This window comes from Ciconia boyciana, chromosome 5 (assembly GCF_034638445.1).
Source record: "Ciconia boyciana chromosome 5, ASM3463844v1, whole genome shotgun sequence".
NCBI classification, from domain to species: Eukaryota; Metazoa; Chordata; class Aves; order Ciconiiformes; family Ciconiidae; genus Ciconia; species Ciconia boyciana.
Genome location: NC_132938.1, coordinates 50,183,319 through 50,200,670, shown reverse-complemented (window position 1 = coordinate 50,200,670; position 17,352 = coordinate 50,183,319). Strand labels below are relative to the sequence as shown.

At 37.1% G+C, this 17,352-nt stretch overlaps 1 protein-coding gene across 12 annotated transcripts in view; it reads right to left on the bottom strand.

The window, feature by feature from the left end:
* Window positions 1–17,352, bottom strand: part of FBXW7 (F-box and WD repeat domain containing 7) — a 196,065-nt gene that overhangs the window by 92,884 nt on the left and 85,829 nt on the right. For 8 of the 12 annotated variants that reach the window (XM_072861852.1, XM_072861851.1, XM_072861848.1 and 5 more), the window contains one exon: window positions 12,364–12,921. In XM_072861852.1, coding sequence (XP_072717953.1) covers window positions 12,364–12,852 — 489 coding nt within the window. In that variant the 5' untranslated portion in view covers window positions 12,853–12,921. Of the gene's footprint in view, window positions 1–636; window positions 654–1,062; window positions 1,171–7,850; window positions 8,638–12,363; window positions 12,922–17,352 lie in introns of those variants that run through there. The other 4 variants (XM_072861856.1, XM_072861859.1, XM_072861858.1 and 1 more) reach the window with 3 other exon arrangements.

Here is a 17,352-nt window from a genome sequence, read left to right as displayed (position 1 = left end):
GTTATGCTGGCATTCATGATAGCACCAAATTAAGCTATATAATCCTTTTCAGCTGGTTAACAGCATACTGCAAAGGGGTGTGAGGCTATTTATAAAGCTCAAGATATGCGAAGTAAAGAATGCCTAGACTACAGAAAAAAGCAGGTAGTCTGTGGAAGGGCTGGCACTCTTGGTTGGTATGGTTGCCATCTTGATCTTTTATTTGTCTTCTTTCCTTCTTTTTTTTTTTTTCTTTTTAGAGGAAGGGGAAGCCTTGCCTGTATTTTTATTTAACAAACACTGGCTTTCTCTGATTTGTTCAAATATCACTTACTATTTAAAATGCTTGTAAGTATTTCATAGAAATTGACTTCTTGTATATGGACAACTAAATCCAGCCTTGAGTTTACTGGCTGTCTGATACTCTGTCTTCAAACCCTGCCAGTGAAGAATGCCAGTGCAGCAGTACCAAATTCTGACTGGCACAGCATAGGAAGCGTTTCAACAGTCTGTCCTCCAAAACAGATACACATGCATACAGGTAAACGCAGCATTTAGCGTACTTGCTGTAGGACATGTAATACTAGCAGCTTACATCAAAGCCAAAAATTGTGCCGATGGGCGAGTGCCTCAGGGTACCAACTGAAAGTGTCCTTGCTTTGGATGAACTCCAGCTTAAAGAGAAGGAACAACATTATTACATTTGGCAAGAATGAGGGATCCATAACTCATGATTTTAAGTCTGATTTCTTCCATTTAGCTGTGTCACTTCCAGTTTCTTAATTTCATTTTTACTTAGTCATTTTAATTAAGTGACTTATTTTCTGTGTGTTTTAGAAAATTTGACCAAGGGATCGGAACTGAAGGAATTATGACATTGATAAAAAGAGTGTTCATTATTTGTTGTCTTTTTTTTTTTTTTTTAGTACTCAATATGTTTGGTCAATAATGATCATGGTAGCTGGCATCCTTAAGGGACACTCCATAATTCAAATGAGAAGAACAAAGGGTCTCCTGCCCAATTCCAAACACAGATAACCAGTGGCTGGATGACATAAGAATAAGAATGTGATTTGCACTTACAGGAAACGTTGCTCATACTTTACTTAAAAGTAGTAATGACTTCTGATGATGAATAAGGTGGAATTTATCCCTGCTGGCAATCTGTGGTGGCAGTAGGTACATTTTCCACTTCAGCAGAGGCACCAGGGATTGAACAAATGTATTAAAATTTAATAAGCATTAACAGAGTAATATTTCATGACACAGCTGAGAAGCATAGCCACTGTCTCCCAAGATTGAATTACACTGAATATTACTAAAATTCACAATTTGTTCCTTTCATATTATGCGATATATGGTCAGATAGTAAAGTCACTAGAAACCATCAGCTTTTAATAAGAACAAACATAAAAAGAAGTAAGGTTCTATAAAGACATAGTTGGTTTGGACCACCTTGACTTGGGATAGAAATCTCTGCACTTCCTTAGTAATTGTGTCCTTCTCGGATCCTCTCCCTCTTCCCAATTCTTGTTGTTACAAACTAAAGAAACAAGATTTAAAATTAGCAAGAAGAGGAGAAAGGAGAAATAAGAGAGAAGTACGAACAGAAGAGATGCCCAACAGCAATGTTTTCCACTTGTATTTCAGTGGTTATTATAGAGATACCCATCTGTGCACAAGAACTCATGACTTTCACCTTTAAAATCTCAATACCAATTAAGTATAAGTAACATTACATCATAAGTTGTACTACAGAGAGTCAATGCATACAAAGTTTTATAGAGATTTTTTTTAACGTAACGCACATGTTACAGTAATTCAAGTCATGAACTTGTTTGGCCAGGAGAGAATGGGCAGAACTCTAGCACAATTTACATGAAGTTGAAGTTTAGACAGTGTTTTCATTAACCACGCTATGGACAAGAAGGGAGAAGATGCTTGCAACAAAGAGAACAGTTTATAGAAACACTGGTTCTAGGTTTTATAGGGATTTTTCTAATAAAAATTTCACCAACAAAGAAAACTGTAAAACATTTACACACAACCTAAACAAACCGTAACGGCAGATTAATCTACACAAAATGCACGTTATAGCATTACTACACAAGCTTAGCTTCATGCACAGATCAGACACCATATACTGCCAAAGAAAAACAGTTCATGTGTCAAAAATCATCCTTTGTCAATAGACATTAGATGCTGGCTGTTCAAACATTCTGCTGAGACAGCTTGGAAATTTCGGTTTTAAGCATTCTGCCTGTTCAGAAATGATTAAACTAGCATAGAAATTGACATTGTCTAGTTTTCCTCCTTATACTCAAGAATTTGTAAAGATATGTAAATTACTTTACTGTGCACAGTTTGATGAATAGCAACATGTTCTGCAGATAATGAAAAGTCTCCTACAGAAATAAAGGACATACTGCTATTTTGCAGATTACAGTCAGTGAGAAATGCATCAGGAAAAAATGTTACTCCCGCAGCAGCTGTTAAATGTAACTCTGGTCCTCAGATCACCTTCTGTTCCTCTGGCCCTCTAAGCTAATTTCAGATCTCGTAATTTTATAAGTATAAAACATCAGTGAATACAAGAAATGTACTGATCATAACTTATATTTTTAAACATAGACTTCAAATTCATAGCCAAAAGAATATTTAACACCATCCGTATGGGAAGGGGGGGGGTGTCAACAAAACTGAAAACTAACTCACCAGCAAAAGTTTTACTTTCTTCACACTTCGATTCACCATTTGCATCAAGTTTCATAACCAGTAATATCAACTTCAGTTAAGACCCAAAAGGTAAAGAAGCTTAAAACTGACACTCAGAGCAACAGCATCCCCTGATAAAATGCTCAGTAAATACAGCTGTATCACTACAGACTGGAGATATTTGGGCTAGCAATCACATCAGGCAGCAGCACCTGCCACATAGTCAAGAACAACATAAGGAACAAATGGCATATCTAAGTGGGGCAGAGCTCCCAAATGTATTTGTTAGACAACCCATGTATCCCAACAGAGTAAGCATACTGAAAGTATTCTCAAGCACATTTTCATTATTTCTACTTCATAATATCGTTGCCATATAATTGGTGAGTTGAAATGGTATTACTGCAATTATTTTTTTCTTAAAAAAAAAAAAAGCTCATTTTCATTTTGAGAATAAAGATGCAGAGCAAAAACCATGTAGGTGCCTGACACTGATTGCAAAGCCTATGAAAAAGTGTGCAACTACAAGACACTGCTTCAAGTAGTTATCCTGAAGGTAGCAATTTAATTTATTCTACACAATGCAAACTGATATGGCAGTTTGAGTAACGCAGGCAAGTTCCTTTCCAATATTTACCTTTAAGGAGCTCTGCATAGGCCAAGCAACTAAAAGACAATTCAAGTCAATAAAACCTTGTGGCAATGCATCAATTCTGAGCAAGTCTGAACCAAGAGGCCATTTCCCTACCTCCCAAAAGGTGGCTGGCATCTTTTCTGCTTTAGGGAACTGCTGGAAATATGCCTGTGAAGAACCAACCAACAGGGCTACAAAAGAAGTGTATGTATGTTCAGGAGAAACTACTGGACATGTCTGGTAAGAACCACCAGGAAATAAGGAAGGTATACACTCTGAGATGCAGGCTTCACTACAAAGAAGGTGCAATTGTACATTCAGTCAGATACCTGCACAGACAAATCTGGCACAATCAAAAGCTCTGTAGGTTTATTTTCCAGTGTGGCTAGTTGAGGTAAATCCCTTGACTGGAGTTGAAAGACTGACCTCAATTATTGGCACAGAAGCAGAAAACTGCTTGTGCCTTACTCAGCTAGGTCCTTAGTCTAGGTAAGCAATCTCTGTAACGGGAAACTAAATGAGAAACTAAATCAGCACTACCTCTTTCCACATCAAGAACCAAGCATCTTTCTGTAATGAAGGGAAAAAAACCCAAAACAATGAAAATCTACTTATTAAATGCAATCTTGTAGTCAAGATTGACTGTGACCCAAACTGTCAGCATCAATGTTTTCTGTTGAACTACTTTTCTTCCTTCCCAGGCACTGAGATTCTTGACTTTCCTTTCTATACACAATTACTTACTTCACAAATTATACATTAGCGTTGTCATTTAATTGTGTAGTAATATTTGTAAAAGTCATATTCAAAAGAGGTAAGACACCCTTCATTAAGGGAAAGAAAAACCAGAATTTATTATAGAAAAAAATTCCTGTCCTTTGACTGCAGTGACATTTTAACATAACAGTTAAATTTAATTACTAGGTATTTCAAGAACTTTGCATGAGAAAGCTGAACTAGATAGCCAAGTTCTTAGATAAGCCACAAACTATATCAGGGATAACCACATTACTACAAGCAGAGCCCACATATCAATTAGCAAGCTTCATGATCCACTTACAGAGCAGGGAAAATTAGCAGAGCAGCAATTATTTAACACCAGTTTTACCTGCAAGTGAAAGCGTAGGAGCAATTCTACTCACAAAAGGCAAAAGTATAGCTAAACCTCTGCAAGCCTTGGGCAGCATATGAAGCCATTACTTAACACAGTCAAGTAAAAGCAGAGCAAGTGAGAAGTACTTTTCAAAAGAAGTGTTGATATCTGTAGTAAAGAAGCATGCTGCAGGTTAGTACAGATGAGGAAGAACCTTGCTATCTGCAGAGAAACTGAGAATCTGCATTCCTTCCATGGAAGCTTTAATATTTAACAAACTACATCTTAATGACAGTTGCATAGCCTTTCCAAATGATCCTGCATGCTTGGAATCACAACCAAGTAAACTCTGCAGTATATAAATGAGAAAGAAGTCAAAGGTTAAAAGTGTTGATTGATATAAATCTCAGAGTATGAATATTTCCAATCCTATTACAGTCCAAGATAAAAATAAGGCTCTGTATCAGAAGAGCAAAACAAAAATCGCTTTTTTAAAACAGCAGAACTTGCTCCAAAATAACTAAACTGTCATGGTAATGGAAAAGTAATCCTGACTGACAGTTGTAAAGACCATTTATTGTTTATCCTAAGTCATTTACTTATCTTAACTCATTGTATTTTAGTGCTGCAGTTCAGAATAACCAAGGGAGGAGAAAATTTCCCAGTTCCTAAGCTTTTAAAGAGAGTGATGTAAAAGAAGCTTTAATTAAAAGGAGAATCCCAGGGAGAAGCAAGAGGGGGGAAAAAAAATTACCAATGTACTTTTTTTTTTTTTTTACAATCAGAGCGATTCTTAACGTGTATCCTTTTTGCCACAGCTTTAGCTGAATTATTACTTAGTTTAAAACTCTTTAAAGCATTAACTGTTAGACAACTAAGGAGATGAAAGGCATGAACAATCTACATACCCTATGTGTGATCCCTGCAAAAAATAAAGATTAAAAAGAAATCTCTTTTTGTAGTATAAAGTTTTTCTCTTTCCCCTGCGCAATCAGAGCAGAGAACTATATATTGCATTCTTATCACACAGGCCATCTGAAAATGTTTACACTTATTTTTTAAAGGAAATATTCGTACATCATTTTATATACTGGAAACAGATTTCTTCACAAATAAAAAATACTGAGTCCTTCTGTTCCAGTTGTATTTATTCCCTAGACTTAAAAAACATGCTTCAAGTTTTTAGCTGCAAGAGCAGGAAAAAGCTTTGCCAAGGAACACTGCACAAGTCTCTGTAGGGCTGGAGCAAAGCAATAACAGCCCCCTCTGCTGCTCAGAAAAGGAGAAAAATATTAACATACGCTGGTACAAAACCATCCCACCTACACACAATATTCCAACCTTCTCTCAACTGCATATACTGCCTGTACACAAAACAAAACACTACTTCCAAGGATCAGCATTTCTCTAATCATCCTTTATTTCCCCCTATCCCTACAAAGCTTTTAGGCTATTAACATTCTGACAATAGCTGCAGACTTTCATACAGGAGTCCTTTTTCCCTTCACATATGCACAAACTGCCCAGTGCAATCTTCAGTTTTCTTTAGTTTTAAAAATTAATGCTATCCTTCCATACAAAGCCAAAAATCACTGAAAAATCAATCCTTTATATCCTTGTGGTTTATGCTGGTTTTGGCTGGGATGGAGTTAATTTTCTTCACAGTAGCTAGTGTGGGGCTATGCTTTGGATTTGTGCTGGAAACAGTGTTGATAACTCAGGGATGTTTTAGTTCCTGCTGAGCAGTGCTGACACAGAGTCAAGGCCTCTTCTGCTCCTCACCCCACCCCACCAGCGAGGAGGCTGGGGGGGCACAAGAAGCTGGGAGGGGACACGGCTGGGACAGCTGACCCCAACTGACCAAAGGGATATCCCGCACCATATGGTGTCATGCTCAGCATACAGAGCTGGGGGGAGAAGAAGGAAGGGGGGGACGTTTGGAGTGATGGCGTTTGTCTTCCCAAGTAACCGTTATGTGTGATGGAGCCCTGCTTTCCTGGAGATGGCTGAACACCTGCCTGCCCATGGGAAGGAGTGAATGAATTCCTTGCTTTGCTGTGCTTGTGTGTGCAGCTTTTGCTTTCCCTATTAAACTGTCTTTATCCCAACCCACGAGTTTTCTCACTTTTACCCTTCCCATTGTCTCCCCCATCCCACTGGGGGGGAGTGAGCGAGCGGCTGTGTGGGGCTTAGTTGCTGGCTGGGGTTAAACCATGACAAACACACCAAACCAAAACCAAGGAATGTGAGATTTATCCATGTCTGAGTATAGAGGAAAGGAGACCTTCACTTCACTATGAAAATACCTTCAGTGCCTTCTGGTGTATTCTCCCCTCAAAACACAATTTGTGGAAAAATATGAAATGGCTCCCGGCATCCCACCTCGAATGGGAGGGCGTGGCATAAAAAGAAGAAATTATATGAAAACTCAAGATGGCATCTGCCTAAAGTGAGAGGCATACTTTAAGATGAAAGAGGGCTGCCATTTGCCTATCCACCAACAACTGGTTCCTACACGTACAATACAACTTTTTGCCATGGACACAGTAAATTGCATCTTCTGGTTTCTGTAAAATCTTCAGAGTGTTTTCCTCTTTTGCCAGAGACCAACTTCAAGCATGCAGGCAGGAATAAGAAGGAAAACATGCCTTGATACCACAATTTGACCTAGAGCATGTATATATCTGCCTCTGGAGATCTCACACCTGCTAGTCTGATATGAAGTAGTTGTTTTGCTTAATCACAGAAATCTGTGACAATATTTGCTGGAATGAATGCAGCTAACACTTCTCAGGAATTCATGGGTTTAATTTTTTAAATTTTTTTATTTTTGAGTGATTGTTTCCTAACTGAGGTGGCTTCAAAATTAGGCAAATTTAATATTAAAAGTATTATATAATGCAGAATTTTAGATAAAGAAAAACTAATAGAACAAAGTTAAAGTCATGGTAGCTTGGGTATAAATGATCATGACTTTTTCCCCCCTTCCACAAAATACGTCAAATCCAAACCAAAGCTGAATAGACCTGTAAATTATTTTAACTGTTTAGAAATAATTTCTAAGATAATCAATAAGCCAATACTCCTCCAAATAAGAAAAGTTCACAGCAGTTAAAGAAAAACAACTCATCTTGATGGAAACTGAAAGCCTCAATCAAAACCAAAAGATTTAAGTATACTGAAGAGGACAGTCATTAATATTTAAAAACTATGAAACTGGGAGTAGTAGAAATAGTTAAGAAATAAAAGACACACAAAAAAATGGAATGAGTTAAAGGTGATATATAATATGATCAAAATTATTTTTAAGAATTAGAACAATCAAAATATTTCAGAAATCTCAAATAAACCTAACGACATATAGGAAAAAAATTAGAAAAGGAAACAGTACAACGTGGATAACCATAGGCTGAAACCCAGGTGTCAGTCTAAGAGAAAATAATGCAATGGTTGACATAGAACAGGATTAACAGCGTTGATGCCAATTTTTCCGTAAAAACATGCTGGTTATCACCTATGTAATAAACACCAGTTTTGATAAAGATAAAATATTGCTAGCATGATATATTTGCTAATACTACAATTTCAAGAGTATGAACACAAGTAGACAAACAATTTAAATCTAAAATAAGCAAGAAAGTTAATTTACATGAGCTATTTCCCAGTGACGGTGACTACCAGTAATACGTTCTTGTCCTTGCAGTTCTACAGAATGCCACGTGTACTGAGGGATAAAAGCATTTAAGGGCAGTCGTTATGAAATACGTAATGCACTGTAAATGTATTTGTTTGCTTACGTTGTGGTTGTTACATGACCATTCCTAAGGAACTCAAGTAATACAAAGTCATCACAAGGCACTGGAAATGGATGCCACAAATACGATGCAATCAGCGAAGAATCGGCATCAAGCACGTGTTTCTGTAAGTCCTGCACATATTATTTACTTTGCTCTCCTGTGCTATTTAATATTTTTATATAACAGACATGACAACATTTGATAGGACACAGATCAATTGGAGTAAAAATTAACAAACAGTAAAGGATCTGATGAGGTACACTAGATATGAGAAGAAAATAGCCACTTTAATACAACCAAGCATCAATTCTTATCTCTAGGTAGAAAGGACATGGGCCATACTTACTGACAGAAGGCTCTCTGAAAAAGGCTTGCATCATGTTAGACAAATCAGTTGAACATGAAATCCCAATGCAATGCTGCAGTCAAAAGTGTTAACAGAATCATTTGTTATATAAACAGGTAAATATATAGCATGAACAAATTTTAATTGTCATTGGCGCAGTTGCTACTGGAGTTTTAATCTCAGTTCTGATATCTACGATTCAAGATGGATGTTCAAAAATCAGAGTGTTCAGGGAAGTATCATAACGAGAACAAAAAACAGGAAAATATGCCCAATGGACACAGTGTCCTTATTATTTACATTTAAGAGACCTTTCAGGAGTGAACTTGATTGCTTTATGTTTGCGGGAAAAAACCTCACTTGTTAAACAGCTCTTCAGTACAATACAAAAATAATTAATTGTAATGGTCAAAAAAAGGACAGATAACAGGAAGAAGGCAGAGTAGAGTAAAGGCACAGAAGTTTAAACACTGATGATGATAAACTATTAACCTAAGCTTGAGAGAGATTTGCCTTGCTGGACTGTTTCCTGTTTTCAAATGGTGAAATTTTTCTACAAATATGCTTTAGCTTGCACAGAAGTCAATATAGAGCAGCCTAACATTTTATGCAGGAAATCGTAACAGGTAACCACAAGGACCCCTCCGGATTCCTGGGTGTTGCTGGTGAGTGCAATGAAGACTCTCCTGAACCACCAGCCTTCTCATTTCAAGTGCACACACCCTTTAGTCATAACATTTTCACAACATTACGGCAACAATTATCTCAGTTATTTGCACGGAGCAGTAGTATGAGGCAAATATTTTTATAGAATTTTATATATATTATATAAACATTAGCTAAAACATGAATAGCTATAAAATGTATTTATATATAAATAAGTGGGTTTTATGCTTCTGGTGAAGTTTACCAGGTAGAACACAGCGAGCTTGCTGCTGTCAAGTGGAAGTCAGGTGACAGGCGGCAAATGCAAGCAGGATACATTGTGGTGTTATGTGGGAACCTTGCCATTTCCTTCCTTAACCACACAGGATCCCGCAGGCCAATAAGCAAAAAAAAAGTCAGATTAGAAAGAGACTTTATTCAGTAGTTTATGAAGAAAGGATAAAAAGTAGAAGGACAAAGAACGGAGATATCAAAAAGTTGAGATGAGCTGCACAATGACACGTACAGCAGTAGCAGTTGCTATTTTATTCAGTCTCACGATTATCTCTTGGTATTTGGTAGTGATGACAACCGTGTGTTGCCAATATTGCTACGCACAACGAGACCAAACTAGCAACTGTGTTGGATGAGGAATGCATGCTTCTGAGGAGCCAGGTTTACACCTGATACATAAACAGTAAGTAGCGGATTCAGCCATCACAGCCGATACTTGGTGGCGCAAAGCAAGTTTCAGAGGAGTACAGCATACAGCAAGGGAGCAGGTAATTCAGCCAGAGTTATGAGGAGAACTGTACTAGACTACAAATGCTGAGAAGCATATTTGAAAAGCTAAAAATAAGTCCATCATGTCCGAGTCTCCTAGGATGCATCTATCTTCAACAGGTAGAACCAGAAATCACTTGTAAATACAGCTGATGAGTCTACAAACACTCCTTTTTCTTCTCAAAAGCAGCATATTAATTAGTCATGTTTATTTTTACTCTGGTAATTCATTCATGCTCCAGCACAGCTATATTTCTATATCATTTCTTAACACAGAATATGATCGTACAGTTAAATGCTGGTTTATTAATGAATTGGCACATTAATGTTGCATTATGTCAGTCTTACTGTGTAACCACGACCTAGAGTAGTGCCAGCTCAAGCAGCTTTCTAACCTGTGCTGATCCTTCAGGTATACAGTTAAAACTACCTAAAATAGAGTTGCACCATGCATCAAGAACAATTCCCAAATACAGTTCGCTACCTAGCTCACCAAGAGTTCATGCAGGAGCACAGCCTGGGGACAGAGCACAGAGGAAAATGGCCAGCACTGCACGGAAACAATACGCAAAGCAACTATCACACCACACAGAAACTGTGCATCTATACAAAAATCTTTCAGACAACTTCCTTCAGGCTAAACCAGCTTGTTTCAGTTTATGTCAAATACGCCTTTAAAAAGGAAAGAAAAAACCTGCATTCATTATTGAGATGATAAAAAAGCTTCAGAACTGACCACCACTGAAAACTATGCTCTGCTCTGTCTGTATATAATTTGAGTATGGTTATTTACAAAGCACTTCAAAAAGTTTCCGATTCAGAGACTTAAAAATATTTTTTTGAGTGTAAGCATTTCCTACATTAAATATCAAGTCCATACTGGATGCAAGTTGTTATACGATACTCAGTAAGTCATACTAAATCTGGGAAAACCAAAGTATTGCAATAAAACCAAGAATTTGAGTTGTAAAAAGCCAATTGAATGACATGAAATATGACAGTATTTCACTCCAAATTAGAAAGTATATACTTCAGTACCTTGAAGAGTAGAATTATCTATAGAAAATTATATCATTTACTAAAAACTCATGTGAAAACATTATGACTTTTCAAAAATCGAAGATGTTAGTTGAGATACTTTAAACACACAATTGAACTACATACTAATCGCCATTACCAAAAACATATTGCTGCAGCTTCCAGAAGCAAATGTTCATCCTATTCACCTGTTCTAGTGCATCTTCAAAACTGATTCTCCATCTCTATACATTCATGTTCATACTCAAACACATAGAGAATCCTGTTAACTTATGTTAACTGCATTTTTGTGGGTTTGTTTTGTTTTACATCAGGGTGGTTTGTTTTTTTGTAAAGTACGTTGTAAAAATTTGAGGAGATTTTGGTTTTTGAAAGGCGAGAGGAGGCTAGGTGTTCTATTACCAATTAATGATTAAGAAAAATAAATTGGTACATAGGCTTAGGAACAACATTTCTTCCTCAAGAACACTTGCCTGCTCCTCTTTTTTATTAGTTAGTATCACCGCTTTCATTATTCTTTCAGTTTTTGCTGCTGCTAAGAGTTAACAGAATTCCTCCTTCCTGAAGAATTTTGAAAATATGGTGAACTACTAATGTACACTAGAGCTAATACTCCAAACCCATTTTTTTAAAATCTAAAATGTTAGGTGATATAAGTAGCAATAAAAATACGCATATTTATTTCCAAATTCTTATCGCAAATCAGAAGTTCTCAACAATCATTGCACACAATTTACAAGGTCCTCACAAGCAGGATACCATACACCATTATGTAATGACTTTGTAACTGAATGACTGGCTAACACACTTTTTTTTAACCTATATTGTGTCAATGAACTCGCTATAACCTGGCCAGAAGGAAGAACTTGATGTTTCCATAATATTCCACCCTATTTTTTGATTACAATGTTTTCATCTAAATGAACTAGATATTCTCAGAGAACACCATATATGCACAATTGCTTACCTTCCTTCTTGCCTGCTTTGAGAAGGAAAATATCATAAATAATGCCAGGAGGGTCTTATTAAGTGTATGAGTTAGTATGTAAAAATATTTATAAAGAAACACCTTGATCTTTTGAACAGTCATCAGAGCTCTATTTCTTAAAATATATAGGAGTATTTGCTCATGTCAAATGCATGCAAATAATTTGATTATCAACAGTTAAAACAGTATAGTTTTTGTGGACTGCATAAATTCTTCATAATGAGCTCTTTAGGAAGTAAAATCTTTGCCTCATTGTAAAACTTAAACTAAAGTTAAACATGCAAATTATTTTCCAAAATCCAGAGTTAACGAGGATTAAGAACACCAAAAAATATAGTTTCTCACCTTTGTCTTTACGTAGAATGGCGATGACTGGTGAATGGGCAAGTCCATGAGGCTATTGGAATTTGTGACGCTGTTACTGCTAGCATGTTCATCTTCTCTACTGCTGTCATCAGACTGATCGAAATCATCACTCTCCTGGTCCATTTCCTCCTCCTCTTCCACCTCCTCCTCTTGATCACCAGCATGTTCATCACCTTCTTCCTCTTGGTTACAAGTGGATCCTTCATCCACTGTAATAAGTCTATTGTTATTTTCTTCTAACTGTTCCTGCTGAGACTCATGCCTGTCATCAAATCCAGGTTCTTCTCCTCCTATCTCCCCATTCCTCCCAATGTGCTGCTCCTCTTGTTGTCGTCTTTGCTGCTGCTCCTCCTCTTCTACGACCCGATTCATCTGCTCCTCATCTACTTGGCTTGAGGAAGCATTACCTCGAAGAGATCCACCAGTTCGTCGCCTCTTGCTGCCCACAGAGAGCAGTTCCTGATTCATTTCCAAAAGCCAGCTTGCTACTTCTTGGACCTTGGCTAGGCTATCTGAAGATGCAAATGCTTTCACATTCTACGGAGACAAAAAAAGAAAAAGTGGGAAATTACAAAAGTTACTTTTTTTTAAAAATTAGATAAAGCATTAAAAACTTATTTCATTGTATTTCATTACTCCTGACAACTTCAAATTCCAAGAAACAAGGAACAATTTCTACTTGACACACAACTTGAAAAACACAGACTGCAGACAACTTTGCAGCAAGAGAGTTATTTCTTCTATCAAACAATCTGATCATGATCTCTGTAAGCACCAGATTCTGCAAAATTCAGAAGAACTACTTGCCCTCCTAGAGAATCCACAAGAACCATTAACGTTCACATTAACAGAAGATCCAAGTATGCGATATTACTTGCTAAAAATTGGACAAAGATAATTTTTGAATGGCATTATATTTTCCCTCTCCTTTGATTACAGACTATATATTACTCACAAATTATTAATTGCTTTTGGTCTTATGCCTTCAGAGCAGGCATATTTTCAGGTATAATTGAAAATTTCGTTCCTTGTTACTATGATTTCCTTTTAGATAAATGAGAAAGAGAACACCCACTATAGAATATAGCCTTATTACTTCCAAGTCTTAAATGGGCCACAGAGATACCCAGTGGTCAAAAGCAGACACCACTAGGCAGCCCACGCAGTCCAGAAATGGCACATACCTCGCCTGGCAAAACTCACTGTTAGCAGTAAAGTTCTCCAAACTCTAAGAAGCTACAAGAATTGTTAAATGAGACTCTGAGAAGTTAAAAAATTGCCACATTTAGGTGCATATTAGTTGAAATTGAAAAATACTAATGCAATTTCCAAATTATCCACACATTTGGCTATACATGTGTGTGCAAGCAATATACAAGAACTGAGGGATATAACACAGTCTAGCTAAGACCTTAATTTTGGTATTAGATTGCCAGCTACACAACCTTTCAGGCTGGCACATCCTGACTCCAGTTCCCCTAGATTCAAGTGATGTGTTGAGTAGGTGAAGTCAGACATGAACTCAACAAGTAGTCAGCTTCACAGGCTGCACATGAAAATGTGTGCAAAGAGAAAATAACTAGCTTTTTCATCGTGTATAGAACCACTGTCCTCGGGTGTCCATAGACCACACCACACACTCAGCAGACTACACTGTCAGAGAGAGATTCAGAAAGCACAATACAATACTGTAAGGGAGCATGACTGCTGAGTCTCCTTCAAGTAGGAGCAGTGAAGGATATAAGTTTCCATGAGTACTTTAGTACAGAAAGATATTGTCCTAACCTCTCGCAACCTCCCCCCCCCCTTTTTTTGTTCTTTTTAGAAAGTCCTCTATCTCTTATCATTAAAAAAAATTTCAAAACAAGAAAACCAGAGCCTTGGATGATGGAGGTGTGGAACAGATAAACCCCAACTTTGCTCCATGACATCTATAAAAACATTCAACTTATTCGTGAGGAGGGAAGAAAGTACCAGAAATCATAGCGCTAAGGTAATTTTCATTGTGTTGTACCATAAAAGCCACAGAAACACATTTACAGATGTTTTTCAAGTCTTGCATTGAGAAGGATTCATAGATGGGATTCTGCACACTTGTCCCCTCTTCCTCAGGGAAACATTACTTAAACCCCAAAGATGCGGTTCTCAAGTTTCCACATACCTACCCAGATGACAATTGCCCTCAAAAAAAACCTTATCAGCTCAAAAGCTGAAATATGTGTTCTGAAGAAAGTGTCCACTAGCAAATTAGCTCCAATCAGGGAATGAGAAGCTAAGACTAAAAGACAATTAAGCTCCACATGTCAAGGACATGATGGAAGCAAGCAGAGCCTGTGCTGACTCCTGACCAGTGGAAAAAAGCATTAGGGCACTGGGGCGCACATGACCCAAACCAGAAGCTAATGACTCCAACCTTGAGTGCAAGGGCCATCAAAAGTGAATGTGTTTAATTTTCTATATATAGTAAGTAGCACTTGAGAAAGATGCCATGAAGAGTGCACTCTAAGAAAAATGGTTTTACTTAACATTTTTCCTCAAAGCCTGGAAACCTTACCATATTGGAGTGATGTTTAATAACTCCATTTCATCAAATGTCAAATTTTGTTTCATATATAATCTGAGCTTAGTACAACCTATTTATCAGGTTTGCTACATAGTTTGGGCATTATGAACATGACAACACGACATCTTGTCTTCTCACAAAAAGAGAAAAGATTCAGATTTTTTGAAGCATTAAATCATGTAAAAATCAGTAATTAAAAAAAAAAAAACAAACAACAAACCACACAAGAGATTTACATCTTCACAATCTACCAATTTTAACTTCTACCACAAATGATTCTCTAAATAGCCATGAATGAAGCTTACAAGTTTTCATCACATTTTTCCAGTATCAACAGCATAATTTCAAATATATGCATCAATTATTGGTTTAGGACTTACTTGATAAAACTGCAAATGCAGCATTTGTTTCCATAATTTAATACACACTTTCAATTTGTATCTATAAGCAACCAACATGAAAGGTCAGCATTTAAATACTTAAGTAATAAAATGCATGATTCTGCTAAATGCTTAAGTAACAAAAATAACACTAATGTTACTGTTAATATACCCAAATGAAATTCCAGCCAATTAAAAAAATGAACACACACTAGTACTATTATATATTTTTAATTATTCCTACATTTTTGTAGTCAATTCACAACATTAGCTTTAGTCATAAGTGATTTCAGTTTTACTCTGTATTTGCACGAATAAACTCAACTTGGTTTTTCCAGAAGCCTGTAAAATGCATTATCAAAATTTAATTACAAGCAGTGCTACATCAGAAATCATCAGTGTGCAAAGAGGTGATGCATTTGCTAAAGAACAGATGGATGTACATTATCTGAGAGATTTGAAACATTAAAGCTGCCTTCTGTCACTTAAGTGCCTTCAGAATTAACTACCGTCAGCTAATACGCAAGATACAATCATTTCCATATATAAGGCAGATACAGAATAAGACAGGATTATTTTTTTGAAGGAAGAAGTGTATCTACAAATCAACTACCAGAGAACTAAAATGCTGTTTTCAGCTAGTACAGTGCCTCCTTCATTTATACTCTCAGAGCCCAAAATGACTCAAATCAGCTAAACTCCAGCAGATCCATAGAGGAAAGCTGTTGCTTTCCTACCCACCTCAGACCACAAAGAGATTTTTTTAGACAGACACCAAAACATTGCAGTGCAGTGGCAACGCTTTGCATAAACATGCAAAACTCATTAAACTTGGTCAACAAGTCTAACTTGGCAACTCCCTGGAAGTTTCATAACACTTGCAGCAGGTCCTACGGAAAAGCAAAATACAAGGAATCCTGATACAAAAGTTGTTAAACATTTTTAACCTATAAAAACATAAAACCATGGGAAAATCAGGAAATCTCTATCAGTACTGCTATTTTTTATTATTCCTTTTTTATCACTTGAAACTGTAAAGAAAAAAAAAGGGAATGAGGTGAGTGGCAGAGAGGTGGGGGTGAGGGGTGTGTTGTTTTCTTAACAAAGTATAGCAGAACTTGGAAAGGTTTTAAAGAATTAACTTTGACATTAGCGAGTTAGACTGACATGGATACTAACCTAAGTCATGCTAATACTGATCAGGACAGCAGTTAGTGAAAAGACAAAATATTTACAGTCACAACATGGTTTATGGGCAGTGGACGCTCCTAGAACAAATCTTTTTGAGATTACAGATTTGGTAGACAAAGACAATTGGACTAACACAAAAACTTCTGTAGATATTTGATTAAATCCTGCCTAACATTAATATAAATAACCCAGTAAAAAAGGTGAGATATATTAAACTGAGTAATACTGAATTATAATTGAGGTAAATAGAATGTAAAAAAGGAACATCCCACCCAAGCTAAGGACCTCCTATGATTTCATTTCAACATCCCAATCCACCTTCTGAAAGAAAAACAAAATCCTTACAAGCACACGTTGCCCAAGGTTGACCCTGGCATGTTGGTAACGTAAAGCTAGGTCTACATTGGCAAGCAGTGCAGTGCAGTGCAGTGCAGCAGGGGCAAACGTGCAAAGCTGAGACTCAGCACCCACAGGATATGGGCTCTGGGGAGGGCTCTTACTTCCAGACCAGCTCTGACCCCCAGGGCCTAAACTGACCCTCACAGCTGGAGCACATCTTCTGGTTTAGTTTCACCCAGAAGGTGCTCTGGGATAGCTGTGCTTTAACTCATTCTCTTGGGGAGCAGGTGTGAACAATCAGGAGTTACACTTTAAAAGTGCGCTCTTGATCCAAATCCAGACTAACACACCAAGTGCAAATGCACCTCACCATGGGTATGCACCAGCACTGCCAGCCACCTAAGACCTCTTAAGCCCATTTGAAAAACATGCATACAAAGAAAATTAAATGCAGCATCAAGCAGATAGATAGAAATAACATAATTAACACTGATA